We start from the raw sequence: 18957 nt of genomic DNA, 5'->3' as shown, positions 1-18957 counted from the left end.
ATCCTCACTAATCAAACTTGTAAGATTATGCACAAGATAGCCCAATCCTCACTAATCAAACTTGTAAGATTCTGCACGAGATAGTAGATTGATTATCCGGGATATGAGGTTATATATATGAGAATTTGTTGAATGTCATTCCACACACTGCCCTGGGGCGCTCTCCCTTGAGGTACTCTATGGTCGCGCTCCACGTCATTTCGGTATTTCTCATGACTCTGTTTCCCCTGTCCCTGATGTGGCATCTATGTTGGTTGAGCGCTCCACTATGCTTGCGGCGGTGCGCCAGCATTTGCTCCGCGCGCAGCAGCGCATGAAGCACCAGACAAACAAGCGCGGCGCATGAAGCACCAGGCAGACAAGCGCGGCTCTAAGCGGTCCTTCAACATTGGTGACTACGTCTACTTGCGCCTCCAGCCGTATGTCCTAGCTTCCTTGGTGCCACGGTTGCATCACAAGCTCTGCTTCAAGTACTTTAGCCCGTTCTATATCGTCGACAAGATCAACGAGCGTACAAGCTTCAGTCGCCAGCAGCCTTCCACGTATCCCTGCTCAAGCCGTCGACCGCTTCCTCGCCAACGATCTCCGCTTAGCTTCCCGAGCCTGACGACGCCTATCAAGTACCAGAACGAGTGCTGCAGCGGCGCCTTCATCCTCGCCGCTCTGGATCCGTGCCTCAGCTCCTGATCAAATGGTCAGGCCTCGACAACAGCCTCACCACTTGGGAAGATGAAGTCGATATGCGGCAGCATTCCCGCTGCGGCATGGGGACGTGCCGCGGCCCAAGGAGGAGGGGATGCCAGCAGCCCACACCCAGGTGATCCAGCTAAGCCCAGGAAGTCAGGAAGAGCCAAGTCCAAGAATGTGCGTCTGAGTGGATCTAAGTGGGCTTGTAACACTTGTAATGCGAGGCCCAAGAGAAGAGAGGATAGGTAGACTGGGAGAGAGAAGCTGTACTCAAGTTTAAACCTAAGAACAATCCGACTCTTCTATGGAAGAGGCCCTCTGCCGACGCTTTATCCTCTCCTCTGTCCCTGCTCTGCTCTTCTTCCTCCTATCCGATTCTCTCCAAGCGTCGCAGCAATCGCGCGGGGCTAACATGGGGCCAAGCGGCGACCATGTCCCCGACAAGGTGGGTGCGAAGACCGACGTGCGCTGCGTCATCCGCACCTTCGCCACTTTCTTCATTTTCTTTTCACAACGACCCAATCCCACGCCGAGGAGGGAGGAGCGTGCGGTGCCCCTCACCTTGTTTCAGACATACTCCCAAAATAAATATCATTCTCGTTTTCCGAGTTGTTAAACGCTTTTTACTTTGACCAACTATATATAAGAAATATATAAATTCATTAAATATATTGTTGAATCTATTTTTCATAATAAACTAATTTGAAGATACAAATATTAATAATATTTTTTATAAACCTAGTCAACTTAATAAAGTTTGATCGGTACAAATACCGTCGCGACACTTTATTTTGGGACGGAGGAAGTAGCTCGCAGAGCAAGGCCGGGTTGGTGAAGCTGCGAAGCCACCGGCGGCATGTCACGGCGAACATGAAGAGATCCTTGAAGTTGCCCACGCGGAAGAAAATCCCGTGGAGGACGTGCTCCGGCAAAGCCGAGAGATGCCGCCGCCTGTGCATGTCCGCCATCTCTTAGCAGCCGCGTCCAACATCCGTGTAATGTAGTTCTTCCTGCAAGCTCGCGCACCTTTTTTATATACACATACAGAGAAAGTATATAAGACTAGGAACAGGTAGCAAATCAACCTCAGGGAGGGAGGACAGTCTGTTCCCGTTGCTTACCAGGATAGGATAGAGCAACGCGCGGAGACACGGTACCTCCCGGCGTAGAGGCGGCGGCAGCGGAGTCCTCGTTGGTGACGCCGGGAATCCGGACGACGGCCCCGCTGGGAGCTGGATATATACTGTCTCCTCTCCTACCTAATATATCTGTATTATAATGTGGCCATCGAAATATGGAAAGTAATCATACCCTGATCCTTCCTAATTTTCTGGGAACGGGGGTATAAGCCACGCAGCCGCCGATGATGGCTGGCGTAGTGATTGGTGCGCCCTGGACAAAAAAAAAAAAAAAAAATCAGAATCAGATCAGAAGAGGCAGAAATTTGAATGAAAAAAAGAAACGGCACAGGTCACATGCAGATGCAGCCACCCTCGCGAGGATGGAAACTGAATCACGCAGGTGGGGCACGGGTCACATGCAGATGCAGCCATGCATGCAGGTGAACCGTGGCTAACTTGCGCTAATCAATCTGGCTACGACGCTAATTAACCTAGCCAGCCCCGACGCGAATCGGGGAAACATATATAGCACTAGCAGGAAGCCCCGCGCAGTTGCGCGGGCTAGGAAGCATCACAATATGCAATGTTTTCATTATAAGTACCCGAGGTGTCATAACGGTTCTACGCCTGTCCTCATGCAGATGTGGGCTGTTGTTATGAACAATATTGAACACTTGCAATCAAGGACGATGTAGATGAGGTTTTCCCTGGACTGGTGTTCGCCATGGGCATGCGAGCTGTTGTGTGGATTGGCACATAAGGAAAATGTTTTAGTAGGTAAATAATATTTCTGATTAGAAATGGTACGCCACAGATAATCCTAGTCGTACAGCTGACCACTGTACAAATTGATTTAAAATGATTGTAATACGTACCACATCATGAAGAAATGATTAATTCTATCATATGGCAGAGATATTCATATGGATCCTCTAACTAAAGAGGATGGAATCATAAATGACATTGGTAGGGTGATGGCAGCAAAGCGCATATCCGAAAATGGGGCACTAATGGTGTGTTGTAGGGACATCATTTACGAAAAGGACCTATACAGAGTCCATGTATATATCTATACAGGGATTGTTGGTTTATAGTCCTACAACGGTACACATGGCAGGTAGTAAAATTAAATAAGCAACTGAAACACAGGAGGAACAACAGCAAGTTAGGAGCTTACGACGGTGTCGATTGCACAGCAAGGGCGCCGAATTCTCTGCAAGTAATATATATGTGTGAAGGAATACTGATAAAAGAGGAAGTGTTGGCGGTGTGTCATGGAAGAGCAGTGCTGGTTGTTTGGCTGGTAAATTATGAGCACGTACCCTTTTTTGCTCCGGAAGCTATAACGGATGTACGCCTTTTGCGGCTTTCAGTGGCAATGAACGACCCTGGGCGTGGCATATGTATTGCAAAGAAATAACAGAGATTGGTCAGTATGATGACATACGTAGTCTGTGCTGGCATAGCTTGACGAATTTTACTGACTATAGGAAGAATCATCCTACTGATTGTAAAAAAAAATATATTTGACAGGTCATAGAAGAAGCAGGCAGTAGTCTCGGCATGGTTTGCAAAAATGTGAAACTTGACATCCGAGACAGGAAAGCATTAGATATGATATACATAGAAGTAGGCAACATCACAGGGGACTAAATATTAAATTCTAGAATCACCTAGCCGGTCGCCTGACCAGGTGTGTTTGTGAGACTGCCATTCTCGAATCCGAAGGTGACATAGAGGAAGCGTCACAACGTAGTTGTCCACTGGTATGTCCAGCTATATCAGAAAGGGAAACTAATGAATGCCTATGTATATGCCTATGAAGGCAAACACTGAATCAGCAAAGCAAATGGAAGCAGCAGCGTTGAGAACGACAACATTACCTATATGTGTCTCATCAACATGAGCAGGCCCGCACTTACGGCCTTTAACCATAACTGAAGGAACTACGCCACCGGGAGTGGGAGGGCGACGAACAGCACAGTAAGCAGACTGATAGAGTGTTTGAAATAGCAGGCTGTTCTCACAGCTAGTGGATGAAGAGACCTAATAAACTCTGCATGTTTGTTTGATGGAACAGTAAACATATTTCCGTTCGAATCATTTTCATCTCTGATATGGCCTCCAACAGCGCAGACCCTGTACATAGTGCATGCAAATGACATTTGCATATCAATACTAAGAGTACTATAGAAGGTAGCATCAAACTCTTTGAATGAAACCTGTACTGCCTAATTAGAACTGATGTAAAAAAAATTCAAACTCTGCATCCCTGTAACCTATTTAGGGGAATAGACATTAGATCATGTGAAATTGGTTGCAAAGGAAGATAGAACTGGTTTACGTCTAGGTGTTGAACAGGGATTCAAAAGTATTAAAAAAGGATGTACCCAGTTGAAAGCTCTAGTTTGGTTTTGGTCAATTGATGAAACCCTAAGTGCTAACCTAGTTTATCAAGATGATTATGAGATAGGTAGCACTACTCCAAGTGATGAAGCAATGGCGAAGATCATGACAATGGTGATGGCATGGTGATGGTCAAATGCTTAAACTTGAAAAAGAAGAAAGAGAAAAACCAAAAGGCTCAAGGCAAAGGTATAAAATGTAGGAGCCATTTTGTTTTAGTGATCAAGACACTTAGTGAGTGTGATCACATTTATGATAGATAGCCGTACTATTAAGAGGAGTGAAACTCGTATCGAAATGCGGTTATCAAAGTGCCACTAGATGCTCTAATTCATTGCATATGCATTTAGGATCTAGTAGAGTGCTAACACCCTTGAAAATGTTTGTGAAAATATGCTAACACATGTGCACAAAGTGATACACTTGGTGGTTGGCACATTTGAGCAAGGGTGAAGGAGATAGAGTCGAAAAGGAGTTAATCGCGCTGGTTACAGAGTGACCGGACGCGTCTGGTATGTGACCGGGCACGTCCGGTATTTTGGCGGCAGACTCAGCGACTGGACGCGTCCGGTCGCCACACCGGACGCGTCCGGTGTGAATCAGAAAAGGCAGCAGACGGCAGAGCAGCCGATCGGACGCTGGCAGCGTCCGGTCCGGTACCACCGGACGCGTCCGGTCGGGCGTGGTTGCTTACTGTACTCCACCGGACGCTACGGCTCAGCGTCCGGTCATTTGTGACTCTGCGTCCGGTGTGAGCGTCCGGTTGTCGGCAGAAGGGGCAGCAATGGCTAAGTTTAATTTGAACTAGACACGTGGCAGTCTGGGGCTACCGGACACGTCCGGTATGCCGACCGGAGCGTCCGGTGCAGTATGACCGGAGCGTTCGGTCGACGCGCAGTCAGCCCGTTTTTTTGAGCCAACGGCTCTATTTGATGGGGGCTTCTATTTAAAGCCCCTTGGCCGGCTCAAGCCACAACTCTTGCACATTTTCATTGACATAGCAACCTTGTGAGCTTAGCCAAAGTCCTCCCACTCATCTCCATCATTGATCCATCATCATTGTGAGATTGGGAGAGAATCCAAGTGCATTGCTTGAGTGATTGCATCTAGAGGCACTTGGTATTCGTGTTGCGCTGTGGATTTCGCTTGTTACTTTTGGTGGTTGCCACCACCTAGACGGCTTGGTGCAGCGGTGGAGGATCGGCACGAGTTGGTGATTGTTCGTGGCTGTCTCCGGTGATTGTGAGGGGAGTTGTACCTTCCCCGGCGGAGCGCCGAAAGGTAACTCTAGTAAATTGCTCGTGTCTTTGAGTTACCTCACTTGCGGGTCGGTTCTTGCGGTGTCCTATCGTGTGGACGAGGTTTGTGAAACACCTCTTAGCCGCCGAACCACCAAGTGTTGATCGACACAACGGGGACGTAGCGTGTTGGCAAGCACGTGAACCTCGGGAGAAAATCGATTGTCTCTTGCCTTTGGCATTCTCCCGGTGATTGGCTATATATTCATCTTGTGATTGGTTCATCCCCTACACGGCGGTATAATCACCCTACTCACTTATTTACATTCTTGCAAACTAGTTGATACAAGCTCTTTAGTGTAATTAGAATTGAGAGCTTGCTTTATTATTTACATTCATCTAGTTGAACTCTTTAGAGTAGCAAGTTTGTGTGCCTAAGTAATCATTGCAACTAGAATTGTTGGATAGGTGGCTTGCAACCCTTGTAGAGCTAGAGCAAGTTTGCATTACGCTATTTGTCATACTAATCAAATTGCTCTAGTTGGTTTATAGATTTTTAAATAGGCTATTCATCCCCCTCTAGCCATATTAGGACCTTTTACCAGTGCAGAGAGCTCCCGCTCTGTGCGGGGTCTGGGGAAGGGTGTCAGTGGCAAGCCTTACCCTCGCCTGTGCAATGCGAGGAGACCACGACTCGAACCCAGGACCTTCCGGTCACAGGCGGTAAGACTCTACCGCTTGCACCAGGCCCGCCCTTCCCGGGACTCGAACCCGGGATTCAAAAGTATTCAGAGGGAACAAAATCAGTAGGAAAATATCTATATGACATGTCAGAGGCTTCCCTTTTTTTGTGTCCTATCTTGAAACTAATTGGTAAATGTAGAGGACTAAGGGTCAACTGACAGAAGTAAAGTGCTGACTACTCACCAGCTGGTTTCACAGTTGATGCCATCTCTATTGAATATGAAGATCTGTTGAGCATGGACAGCTAAGGATTGAGGTTGTAGTGTGAGCGGGAGGAGACATAGGCACCGACCGGGACTCAGCAGTCCTGCTCATTTAGAAGATATGATAGAATTAATTAACAGGAACATGTAGATTAGAGGAAATTTTGTTCTTGAAAGAGACAAGAGAGACCTATGAAGTGTGCTATACCAAGCACATGAGAAGACAGATTTCATGACAAATTTTGAACTGCCTAAAAGGCTCGAAGGAAGATCCACATTACTGGCAGGAACTCATTATATAATATATAATGTAACACTAACAAATCTTACAATTTTTTAATCATACGTTATTTGTACCAAGACCCCAAGAGTCTTTTTTCATTAGATAAATTGGAAACATAATGTCATACTATGTTCTTTCCTTCTTGTGGAAAATGTGGAGCTCTTCGTAGTGAAGATGTAACCTAGAATATCGAAGACATACAAATCAAAGTAATGACGGAAGTAGGAAAAATATGCAAGGATTAATTGCATACTGACACACTGAAAGTTTGGTTGTGCAGGTGACGGCTGTATAGGCAGCATCTTTTTCTCCGTTCATTTTTTTTGTTTGGTTTGGCATTCCATCGAGCGATGGAAAGGCAGAAGACAGAAAGGTGAAAGACGAAAGAGAACAGGGATTCAAGGCCTTACCGTGTATGGGGAGGAGGAAGAACGCGGAGCAGGGCTGCCCCTCAGGCTGGCGCGGCCGTGAAGCCGGTGGAGATGGACGGCGGCGGCGGCGGACACCTGTTGTCTGAGGTTTCCGGCAGGGGTTACATCCCGTCGTCTATGGCCGCGAAGACGAAGGGGAGACGGCAACGGAAGGATCCGGACGAGCAGGTGTCCGCGGCTGTCGGTGGTGGCGCGGGCGTCAGCAGCCGGCGGCGTCCGCCAATGAAGACGGAGGTCGCGGTGTTGCTGCCTGCTCTGCTGTGCCTATGTGTGCTTAGACTCTTTCTTCGCATTGGTTTGTCATTGGGTGTTTGTCGTTGCCGCTGTCGTTCGGTTCTTTGCGGATGTTTCGCCGCTGTTGCTGCTTGGGGCGGATGCTTGGCCACCCCGTCGCTTCGGTCTCCACGCTCATTCAGCTGCAGAGCGTGTGATGGTCCTCATTATGGATGCTTCGCCGTAATGGTTCTTTTTCGGCGGATGCTTGGCCGCCGTGGTCGTTTCTCGTGCGGATGCTTTGCCGCTGATGTCGTGCCGGCTCCCTTGGCTTCCTATGGATACTGGCTATCGCGGCTACACTATATCTTAGGCTACCAATGTGTTTTTGTCTTCCTCTGATAGGCTTAGTCTGTAAGGGTTTGCTGGTGGAGGCCCCTCTCTCCCGTGCTTTCTTACTGTATCGTTTGTGCTTGTGGGATTACGCCGATAATTCTAGGATTACCGGCCAGTCCTTTCTAAAAAAAACTCTGCTTCTGGTTAATGAAATCCGTGCCTGAGGCACCTTCGAGAAAAAAAAGACGGAGGTCGCGGTGAGGGGAAGGAGCCGGCGCGGCATCGCAGCGGGGATGACCGGAGCGACGGCGGCGCTGGCAGGGGCGGCGAGCGGCGCGGAGGGCACGCAGGCCGTGGGACAGCAAGCGGCGGAGGGCACCGGGGCGCGAGCGTCGCAGCGGCGAAAAAGAGGCTCGCAAGGCAGAAGTCCTGTTGACCGTACATGAGGTGTGGAAGTATGAGGTGGAGGCGATGTTCTGCGGGCCATTGATTGAAAATCTAATGGGCAGGGAGAAGGGGCGACGTGGCCGCTTGTGGGTTAAAAAAAGAGAGTATAGGAATAAGGGTAAGGTATAGGCCGCTTGTGGGTTTAAAAAAGAGAGTAGGAATAAGAGGCTTTTACACGTACGTCATTAAAAAAGTTTATAATTATACACAAGTTATTAAAAAAATTGATCGCACAAGAGTGTCATCGTTCTGAACTTCTTTGCTCTCCAAGCCATCCCGTCGGTGTTATGTTCGTTTTTCACCGTTTGGGAGTACTGACAAGTGGGTCAGGTCAGTCAAAACGTCCATAATACCCCTCTCATCCCTATCCTCTCTCTCTCAAACTCTCTCTTCTCGTGCGTGCGGGGCGAAGCTCGCCCGCGCCTGCGCCCGTGGCGGCTGGCCGGGGCCGAGCTCGCCAGCGCCCGCGCTTGCGGCGGCACAGCGCGACGGGCACGTCCACGGCCGTGAGCACGAGCGCTGACGAAGGGGATGACGGCCGCAAGCTCGAGCGCGAGCTCCGCCGAGCGGGGCTCTGCCGGCCGCAAGCGTGAGGGGAAGCCCGGCGTGGACGAGGACGCCGCTGCCGGAGGGGATGGCGGCTGCGAGCGCGAGCGTGAGGCCGGGCGTGGACGACGCTGCCGCTGCCGGAGGGGATAGGCGAGCACGAGGCCGGGCGTGGACGCCACTGCCGCTGACGGAGGGGATGGCGGCCGCGAGCTCGAGCGCGAGCTCCGCCGGTCGCGGACGCGAGCGGTGTGGACTAAATAAGCAATAGGATATGACGAGAGAATGGTATTTTGGACCTTTTTACTGACTGGGCCCACATGCAACGATGAAAAACAAACAGAACACCGAAGGAATGGCTTGAAGAGCAAAAAAGTTCAGAACGATGGCACTCATGTTCAATTAATTTTTAACAACTTACATATAATTACTAACTTTTTTTAATAACATATACGTAAAAGCCTCTACGAAGTCTCTACGAATAAGGGCCGTCAGGCAGGAGCTGAAGGTCCGGTGTGAGTGTGACGGCCCTGACCATGGACCGGTTGCACGGGGCCCCATCCATCAGCAACAAGTCAGTGGCCAGCAGGCTCCCGAGGAAGCCGTGCGGGTCGCTGTACACAGCACGGCGACTAACAAGGGAGACGTCATCATTGACTTCCTTGGCATGGTGGTCCCCCTTTTCTACCTCAGATGGCTGTGCATTGGGTCCAAATCTCTTCCCAGATCTCCCTCGGTCCTTTTGACTTTACAGGCCAAGACGTCCACAGTGGAATTGTCAGCCAGCAGGTCCGGCTGTGTTTAGTTGTGAATTTGGATTTCGGGGTTACTGTAGCACGTTCGTTTTTATTTGGTAAATAATGTTCAAACATGGACTAATTAGGCTCAAAACGTTCGTCTCGCAATTTCCCATCAAACTGTGCAATTAGTTTTTCTTTTCGTCTACATTTAATGCTCCATGTACGAGCCGCAAACATTCGATATGACAGATACTGTAGCAACTTTTTAGAAGTTAGAAGTTAAACTAAACAAGGCGCCTGGACATCCAGGAGATGCGCTTTCTGCGCCTGGACATCCTGCCCGTCAGCGCGTGGGCTAGCGCGCTCGGCACGGGGCCCCACCTCGACGTGTCGTCCAATGATGAACGGACACAATCGAGGCCCACGGCCACGCGACTGGCCGCCTCCGCCGTCAAGGCTGGAATGATAACCGTTGTAGTTGCTACTACCAGAGTCATCGTCATCCCCGGCACCTCCGCCGTGGCCCTCGTCGTCGGCAGAGGACGGCAGCGGAGAGTTCCAGTCTTGGTACTCGACAGCGCAGCCCAGGCAGCTTGTCGTGGACGATCTCATCGGCGTGGAGGTAGAACGCCTCCCCGGCGACGCACACATTGGGTTCTGGGATGAAAATGATCTTCTCATCGGGTATGAACCTCGGGTGTAAGCACCAAGCAGCGACAAAGAATTCACGGTCATCATCGGCCGGGGCAACATCCGGCGGAGCGAGCACGACGCGGGCGCATGCCGACCCCAGGATGGTCCGCGCCACCGCCACACTCCTCGCGTGCAAGGGAACGCGCCGCATACCAACCAGCACCCTGAAATGGAACGAGCCGGCAGATGCAAGCGACGTCCGGCGCCATGGCCGCCAGATCAGGGAGAACGGGGCGCCATGGACAGGAGTGCGTAGCACCACCTAGTCCTCACGGCGTGAGAACCTCACGACGAAGTCCTCCAGGTCGTGGCGCCGCACGGAAGCCGACACCCCACCGATGCCGAGGTAAGTGGCGAGGTAGGCGCTGACCATGGCAGGAGACACCGGAGGTCTGGTGCCAGCGACGACAGCAACCAATGCAAGCCTGAGGTCTGCTCCCGCCGCCTCAAGCTCAGCAGAGCGAGGCACGACAACCAGCTCCATGAAGCGCCGCGACACCCGCGCGTCAATGGCAGCCTGCTCCTGCACCGGGGCGTCCTGGACAGGGCTAGGAGACCCATCAACCGGGGCCGGTGGTGGGGTAGGCGGGGCACAGCAGCGGGGCACTGATGGCGAACGGCCCGTTGAAACAGACCGAGCGGAGGCCGTGTCGTCCGCATCAACCGGACGCCACCGGGAGGACGATCAATATAAACAGACGGAGTGAGTAGATTCTAAATATCAAATTCGTGTTCAACATTTTAAAAATTTAAATTCTAATTTTGAGCTTTTAGATTTCAAATGCTGAATATTTAAATGGTCAAAATTCAAGTGTTTAAATGTGAGAGCCAATTTTTTAAACTTTAAATTCTGTTTTTTTATTATTTTTTTGAAAATATAGTTCACATGTAAATTTCATTTTTAAATTTTGTCACTGAATTGAAATGCTTAATAACCCGGAAAAGGTTCTAAAAACATGCACACTGCAGCTCGGCGTGCTCCATCCTACACAAGTACACATGGACCTGGGTACGGCACAATGTACATGATTTGAGATGGCCGCTTGGCCAGGCCCTGAAGAAGAAATGGCAATGCGAAACAGAGCAAGCCATATATCCAGCCGTCAGCTAGAGCCCAGCAAGTTTTTGAACCACTGCACCGAGCTCTTGGGGTATCTCTTGAGGTTATCCTTGTAGTCCACGAAGTAGAGCCCGAATCTGGAGGAGTAGCCAGCCGTCCACTCCCAGTTGTCCAGCAGCGACCACGCGAAGTAGCCACGCACGTCGCACCCGTCCTCCCTGCAGACATTCCTTGTTATGATTATGAATGCCAAACAAGTTAAGGAAAAGCCCGTGATCAGTTCTTTGAGTACTTTATGGAGGCAGCCAGGTTGGTGAGGTAGCCGTTGTGGTACTTGACCCTCTTGCTGTCCTTGAGCGCGTCCTTGATGGAAGTGAAAGGGCTGTTGCCGTCGTCCATCCCTGCATCAGAATTCGGTAGCGCAATTCTAGAGCACCCATATGATGTAATCCAGCAAAGCTAATATAATACAGGTTTCACAGCACATGGCCTTACCGTTTTCGGTGATGTATACCGGTGGGCTGTTGTACCTTTCCTTGACGTAGTTCATCAGGCTCCTCATCCCGCTGGGCACGATGTACAGCCATATCGAATTGGCCTGCGCAACGCGGTAACAGTTTTTTCTTTTCACATAAAATGTCTACACCATATTGCTCTTCTATGTGCAAGGAGGATGTGCTGTCGAACTCACCCTGTCACCGATGGCTTTCCCGTTCCTGAATGCTGCAAAATTGCTGAAACCGTCAGCAGGGAGTTCTTAGGTTTCATGTCAGGTACAAGTGTACAACTGTACAAGATCAGGCGAAGAATATGGCAACTCACGAAGGCTGATGGTCCCGGTGTCTGCCAATGTGTTATGCAGCAGGCGGCCCACGAGGTTGGTGCTGTTGTGCTTGGTGTAGTAAGTGGTGTAGTGGTTTATGCCAACGAAGTCGAGCGCCCCCTTGACAAGGGCAGCCTCATCCGCTGTGAACTTGGGGAGCCTGTCCCCGACCCGTGATCTCATCGATGCAGGGTAATCGCCAAAGAAAAAAGGATCCGCGAACCTTCAGTATATTTAATTTTGCCAACTCAGCAATCAATCATCCATGTATAGTTTCAGAACAAACATTTCCTGCCAACTGGAGTTTATAGGCTCACCATCCTAGCTGAAACTCTTGCCCTCTCTTGGCAGCTTCGATATCGGCAGTAGTATTCGTCATCGGTTCGAACCACATGACGTCAAATGCTATCCCAAGTTCTCCATTCTGAGTTGCCTACAATTCCATGGAGGAAAGATCAGCAACTCATGAGCCTTGTCTTTTAGACAAATCAAAGTGGAACTGTGTAAGATTTTTATAACATGTGTAGAAAGATGTGCTCACCTCGTAATTCCTTCTGTAGATGTCTGAAACCGTCGCGTGAGCCAAGATGAAGTTGTGGGCGACAATGTAGGGCTCAGTGCCTGAATTCCCTGACTTGCAGTAGAGATGGAGCAGCAAAGAACAGCGCCCCGGTGCCTGAAGCCCGGCGTCGTAGCCCTGAATGGCAACCGTGTGCGGCTCGTTCAGCGTGATCCAGTGCTTCACACGGTCTCCGAAAGCCTTGAAGCATGTCTCGGCGTATTCGGCAAAATCATTGCTGCATGTTGGTCATGAAAATGGTTACTAATAATTATGTTAAGAATGATCAACTAAGGAGGTGAGGTGACAAAAGTTAAGGGGCTCACACTATCTGCCTGTCCAGCCATCCGTTGTACCTGTCCTCCAAGGCCTGGGGGAGGTCCCAGTGATAGAGGGTTACATATGGCTCAATCCCTGAAAGATTTCACATATGTCACTAACCTAAGTCAGCAGCTGTAGCCATTTATTTGATTTAGTACTACAGCAACAGTATTTCTGTTTTCCCGTTTACCTTTGGATAGCAATGCATCGATAAATCTGTTGTAGTGGTCGATGCCGGCCTGATTGACTTGGCCAGTACCATCTGAAGAACAAACGACAACAATTGAAGGATGAGACTAGTATCACAACGGTAGCTGAAGAAACTGTTAAAACCAAAGAAGATTCTTTCTGCACCAGCCGTCAAGATCAGTCTGAAATCATCGGCAGCGTCGCTATTTCTTTCGTTTCCCAAAAACTTACTTGGCAAAATCCTCGACCAGGCAATCGAGAACCGATACGCATCCATCCTCATGTCTGCCATGAGCTGTATATCCTCCTGCCAGGAGCCATTTGAACATGTCGAAATAAACCGATTTTTGTAATGGGGCATTAATGTTATCAGGATTGCAACGTCAGGCAATAGAGCCCAGTACTCACCTCGAAACGGTGGTAGTGATCGACTGCCACATCAGCATTACTGAAGTCGGCAACCTTCCCTGCACAATAGAAGAGGAAAATGGAAAAAATTAAAAGCAAAACTTTTGGTTGTGGCTCTGATCAACTTGCTGCAGCCTCTACCATCAGTAGTCCCAGATCACTAGATCAGTCAGTAATCCAGTGTCTGAAGTCTGAACAACTGCTAATATAAAAGCCACGCATGGAATTCAATGACAGTAATTGATTGATTGTGATAAACTGTTTTAGTCCAGATGAGTGACCAAACCAAAATGCAAAAGCAAATGCGTCTTATCTGTTCCTCCCGATCACTGGCGTGCATATGCTCATTGCAAATGGTTGGTGAGATATATCGCTAGCACGATTGCACGAAGCATATGAGTGCACAACCATGGTCTTGTTCTGCTCCACTATATGCCCAACTTTAGGAAAAGAAAAGGCATGATTGATGCATCAGCATATATCAGATATGTAGTGGCATGGTCAGAGGGAACTACTGTCCTAATCTGCTAGAAGACACGCAGCTTAAAAGTGTTATGGGCCAATGATGGCTATCTTGGCCTGTCAGGCTGTCACCTTTAGTGCAGTAACATATATATGTCTGTAACATGTACTGCCGTAACTGACTGTAGCCCAAAATGGGAAATTCTGGAGTACTGATAACGGAGTCATGCATCCTTATTATTGCTGGATTGATATGATACGATGCTACACGCATGAAAGCCGGCCTGTTTGAGCAGGTAGAGATGCATGCATGAGAGAATCGAACCAAAGGTTCATACCGAACGTGTGGGCGAACTTGTCCCAGATGGTTTTCCCTCTCCCGTCCTCCTTCACCGCTCCCTCGTACTACAAAACAGAATCAAGAAACAAGTGTGTCAGGCGGCTTTCAGGCTTTCAGCAGGCAGCAAAAACACAACTCAAATGTCAAATCGAAAAGATCACTAGTTGCCCTGTTTGGTTTGTGCAGTGTCTCCTAAAATTCCTGTCACATGAAATGTTTAGACACATACATGGAGTATTAAATATAGACTAATTACGAAACTAATTGTACAATTTACGACTAATTTGTGAGACGAATCTTTTAAGCCTAATTAGCCCATGATTTGACAACGTGGTGCTACAGTAAACCTATGCTAATGCCAGATTAATTAGGCTTAAAAAATCGTCTCGCAAATTAGTCTTCCCCTATATAATTGGTTTTGTAATTACTTTATATTTAATGCTCTTTATTAGTATTTAAACATTCGATGTGACATGAATTTTAGGAGCGACCGGAGAACAAACACCCCCTGTATATGGGAGGAGAGCAGAGGATACGATAGATCATACGGCAACTGCTGGCTGGCTAATCCAGAGTCCAGCGATGTGGTGGGCAGCGGCAGGGCGGCGCGAAGCTCATCATGGCGTCGTACGTCGCGACTCGCGACGGACATGCGCTCGTGAACGGGGGACGCGGCGGGATCGGGTTGATGCCATGCGAGGCTGGCCCCTAGTCTGGCGTCTATGGCGATCGCAACCTGCGCAAGCGGGCGCTGACGCTGGCGGCTTCGGCTGTGTCCGCCGAATTTTCTTTCCACGGCGAAACACGGACAGACAGGTCGGTTTCGGAGAAAAGGAGGACGGCTCCAGCCCCACTGGATTATTGCTGTGCTGCTGTATTATTGCTGTACGTATACTAGTTACTGTACCCCGAACATTTTTTTGTTAAAAAAATAAGATAACAGTATACCTCAACATGCATATGCATGCATGCGGTATCTTGGTCACGCACACGCTATCGAAATTGCCATGCTGCTAGATCATGAGCCTCATGTTATTACTCATGTAGCTAGAGCTAGACTGTGTTTCAGCTCTCGGTTGAGTAGAGGGTTCGGCCGTTCGGGTCTCTTTGAAATGCTGGTCCGTTTACAAACCTCGAGAGGCAAAGTAAACAAACAAAAAAGAAGAAAAAAAACACAGGAGGAAGAAACAGGGGAAAATATTTCCACTCGCCAACAACATCTAGATGACTAGATAGCTAGAAGCAGAGATTAGATATGCTCCGTAGTACAGTTACGAGGAAGATGAGCGCTGATCGAGATAGTCGTCGAAGAATTGAAGTCGCAAACCTGGTAAGCGGAAGAGGCGGTGCCGAAAACGAATCCCTTTGGGAAGCTCCCCCGCGTCAGCCCTCCTCCGTCCCCGCCCTGCGCAATGCATCCTTGCAGCGACACGCCGAGGATGAAGAGAAGCAGCAGCAGCCTCGTCAGTTCCATGGCGTATATCTTGCCTACTTCTCCCTCCCTCTCTCTCCTCCCCTTGAACAAAAGACGGAGAGAAACAGAGAATTGGTACAAGGAAAGAATCGCCCAGTGGAGGGAGGTCTGTGTAGTGTCCTGTGCCAAGCTGCAGGCAATTGTATTTATAGTATAGCTAGTGTGATGGATTATGGGTCAATGCACTAGCTACGCCATTTCCACTGGTAATCTGGCAGTCAGCACAGTGATCTCTTGCTTTAAGGGATGAAACTAGTGCGCTGCTCAACGAGTTATTGAGATTTGTTGGGCAGAGGGAGAGGGACAAAAAGTGTGAAAGGCAATCAGTTGCCTGCTGCAGTTCTGCCAAACGTAGGAACCTTCTTTGAGTCCTATGATTGATCAAATGCGAGATGCATGGGGTACTAGATTATTGTTATCAATCAAGGAATATGGTTTATTTCTAATAATGACAGCTGTTCCACATGCACAAAGAATGCACACGGCAGATGTGAAAGCAATATATAATAAGACTGAAATAAAACCTGAAAACTATACCCTTCATCATTTTTGTACAGGGTATAGTTTGACCCTACAAATTCATGTTTTGACCGGCAATTGCTGCGTGACAGAAAAATGATACTACATTGATTTATATGAGTAGTATGGCTCTGTAACTATATTCATGAAATATTTGTGAAAATAAGGGTCAAGATTCGGTTTTGCAGAGTCAAACTACACGGGTTGAGGATCAAATGGAGAGCGGAAATGACGCGTCCCATCGTCTGGACGTTTCCGTTCGCGGGCCGCGATACTAGCCCGACGTCTAACAGTCGTATCCTCTCGTTCACTCGTCTCTAACCATAACTTGTTGTCTCCATTCTTTAGAAGGCTCCCCAACGCAGCGTCGCAACTGTGCTCCACCACGACCGCGCTCCACCTCAGCGTTCTCCACGGCATCGTTGGGCCCGCTGGCCGGCATATCCGCCACGCCCGAGCGTGGCCGATCACCTTCGTGTATCTCCATCGCACCTCCTACCCGACGCGGCTTTTTCCAGTGCACGGATCGCCTTCTCCACCGGAGCGGTGACAGCATGCGCTAGATCCGCCGCGGCCTTCTCCACCGGAGCGGCAAGCTCTACACCCGTGAACTCCGCATGCCGACGAGCCTCCATTCTCCCAAACAGCAAGGAGATGTTACGCTGAAAGCACATGTTGCAAAAGTATGTTTCAGATGTTTTAGAGATATGTTGCAAATGTTTCATACGAGTGTTGCAAAAGTAGATTGGGATGTTGCACATGTTGCAATGGCTATACACGTATGTTACAAGAGTTTGTTCAAAATGCTTATTTTGATACAAAAGTTACAATTATGTTTATCTGGATGTTGTATATGTTTCACATATGGATATTGCATATGCTTGCAATGGCTTTAAGTGTTTTTCAATTGTTTTTCAAGTGTCTTAGACGTATGTTGCAAGTGTTTCAGCTGTTTCGGACGTATGTTGATGTTATAAAAGTAGATCGAGTGTTGTACACTAGTGATGGTGCGCGCAAGTCATGGCCGCAACTCTATCTAGGAAATGGAATAACGTTGATAAAGAATGAATATGACAGGCTCTATCACATGAGGTATTTGTTTCCACCACTCAGACCACAGTTAGGCCAACAACACGGCAACACACATGCCAAATCTCAAACTGAGTTTCTAAAACAGTTATGAGATGTTCATAGCCTACATATTACATGAGATAGAGGGTGTCTAAATAGTACTATCTTACATGAAACTGTCCCACACCGGGATGGTAGATGTCCAAATAGTACATAATTTTACATGAAACTGTCTTCGGATAGAACACCAAGGAGGCACAGTCTTTGAGATAACACACCACAACATACCGCACATAGCAAAAGTACAGTAGCAGATGATTAGACATAGCTCTTAAGGAAAGTGGCATTAGCTTCTGAGGTTCCTCTGATCTCTAGCACCTCCGAGAAGCTGCATATACCACAACAATTATTACTTAGGAGCAATTCATGTGTAAGCACATCGCTAAACACAATCCACAAACAATAAACAGGCATAACCTTATATCTCTGAAGATAATGTGCCTGATGAGTGTAGGAGCAGGTTTGTTGGGTAGGTGAAGCATGCAAGGCTCCGACACTTCCACCAGCAATCCAATGGTATCTATAATTGTATCCCTATTAGGTTAAAAAAAAGAAAGGAACACACTGGATGCCTATAAACTCACCAAGGAAAATTCTTGTGTCACCAGCACATGAGGACAACAGAGACCGTTGTGCGCAATGTAAATTCAACCATACAGTGGGAGTCAACAGGTCTATAACCCAATTTTGCATTTGAAACTCTGAAACTACTGAAAACGTAGATGTCATCCTCCAGTATGAGTGCTTCTTGGTTTCCACCTCAGGACCTAGGATTTCACCATACATGTTACCCTGCGATAGACATGGGAGCAAATATATAAGTATCTGTATATACATGTGAATCATATGTAGTTGGTACTATAGCAAGAAAGATAAGTCAAGAAAGTTCTAAATAAAAACCAATAGTCCATAAGCAAAATGAATGTGTTACTGGGCTCACCAATAGTCCAAAACCGTGAGCCCCTTAAGCACTATTGTACTACATCAAAGCCCACTGATTACATATTCTAAATCAGCCAACTCGCTAATAGACTACTGAAACCAGGATCGTGAACTTCACAAGTTGATAGATCGAAGCAAACTTCAGATATTATTTCAGGAGACCTAAAATTGTGGTTTGTATCCAAAACGTAATTAGAGAAATCCCAAAATGCTTCTTACAACATAAAGTTCAACATGGCACAACACATATTCAGAGTTATTTCAGTTCAAACCATTTTAATTTGATGGTAGTGGCTAAATACATTATGCAATATACCTAAATTTTGCAGCTTTTTCATATGAAGTTATTCAGGGTCTAACTTCTTCTATATCAATATAATATGTAGCTTTCCCACCTGTCCACTTTTTTTTAAATGGAGTATTGAAATTATGGACAGTCCCAAACTCCTATAACTGAAACATGATATTTCAAAGCTCCAATCACTTAGCACATGTGCAACTTATTTACAGGTAAGCACGAAAATATTCAGTAACTTATATAATGCATACATGATGAAAACCAAGAAAAAAATGGCAGGAGCATTGGTAGTACCATTTCAGGTTGAGCTATGAGCTTCAAAATTCCAGTAGTTGTCAGACCT

The 18957-nt window shown here is 47.9% G+C and overlaps 1 protein-coding gene and 2 long non-coding RNA genes across 4 annotated transcripts; all 3 read right to left on the bottom strand.

Moving 5' to 3' along the window:
• Positions 1–1330: 1330 nt before the first annotated feature.
• LOC136504121 (uncharacterized) lies at positions 1331–7476 on the bottom strand. 2 transcript variants are annotated; one of them, XR_010770778.1, is made up of 9 exons: positions 7093–7476; positions 6380–6503; positions 3692–3947; positions 3482–3584; positions 3131–3196; positions 2986–3021; positions 2411–2545; positions 1809–2079; positions 1331–1697 (listed from the first exon to the last, which is right to left on the bottom strand). It is a non-coding gene; the product is annotated as an uncharacterized lncRNA (long non-coding RNA). The 2 variants fall into 2 exon arrangements; XR_010770777.1 differs by having other exon boundaries at positions 1331–1713; positions 7093–7473.
• Positions 7477–10994: 3518 nt separating this feature from the next.
• On the bottom strand, positions 10995–15845 carry LOC136504110 (beta-glucosidase 6-like). The gene is made up of 13 exons (XM_066498979.1): positions 15578–15845; positions 14249–14315; positions 13449–13507; positions 13272–13347; positions 13042–13113; positions 12857–12944; positions 12513–12768; positions 12289–12404; positions 11971–12194; positions 11840–11871; positions 11644–11746; positions 11441–11549; positions 10995–11366 (listed from the first exon to the last, which is right to left on the bottom strand). The coding sequence occupies exons 1-13, from the start codon at positions 15722–15724 to the stop codon at positions 11192–11194; spliced, it is 1524 nt and encodes a 507-aa protein (XP_066355076.1). The 5' UTR covers positions 15725–15845; the 3' UTR covers positions 10995–11191.
• Positions 15846–17649: 1804 nt separating this feature from the next.
• On the bottom strand, positions 17650–18957 carry LOC136504107 (uncharacterized). Its single transcript, XR_010770773.1, has 3 exons — positions 18909–18957; positions 17792–18166; positions 17650–17702 (listed from the first exon to the last, which is right to left on the bottom strand). It is a non-coding gene; the product is annotated as an uncharacterized lncRNA (long non-coding RNA).

This window comes from Miscanthus floridulus, chromosome 1 (genome assembly GCF_019320115.1).
Source record: "Miscanthus floridulus cultivar M001 chromosome 1, ASM1932011v1, whole genome shotgun sequence".
Taxonomy (NCBI): domain Eukaryota; kingdom Viridiplantae; phylum Streptophyta; class Magnoliopsida; order Poales; family Poaceae; genus Miscanthus; species Miscanthus floridulus.
The sequence above is the reverse complement of the archived record's forward strand: the minus strand, read 5'-3'. Positions and strand labels throughout refer to the sequence as shown.

What these genes read in the sequence shown, in the direction of transcription:
- LOC136504110 (XM_066498979.1), bottom strand. Translation starts at nt 15,724, where the DNA reads ATGGAACTGACGAGGCTGCTGCTGCTTCTCTTCATCCTCGGCGTGTCG. An exon ending in CGATGCATTGCTATCCAAAG is followed by an intron (nt 12,945 to 13,041) that starts GTAAACGGGAAA and finishes GAAATCTTTCAG; the next exon opens with GGATTGAGCCATATGTAACC. An exon ending in GGAAAGCCATCGGTGACAGG is followed by an intron (nt 11,747 to 11,839) that starts GTGAGTTCGACA and finishes CGCGTTGCGCAG; the next exon opens with GCCAATTCGATATGGCTGTA.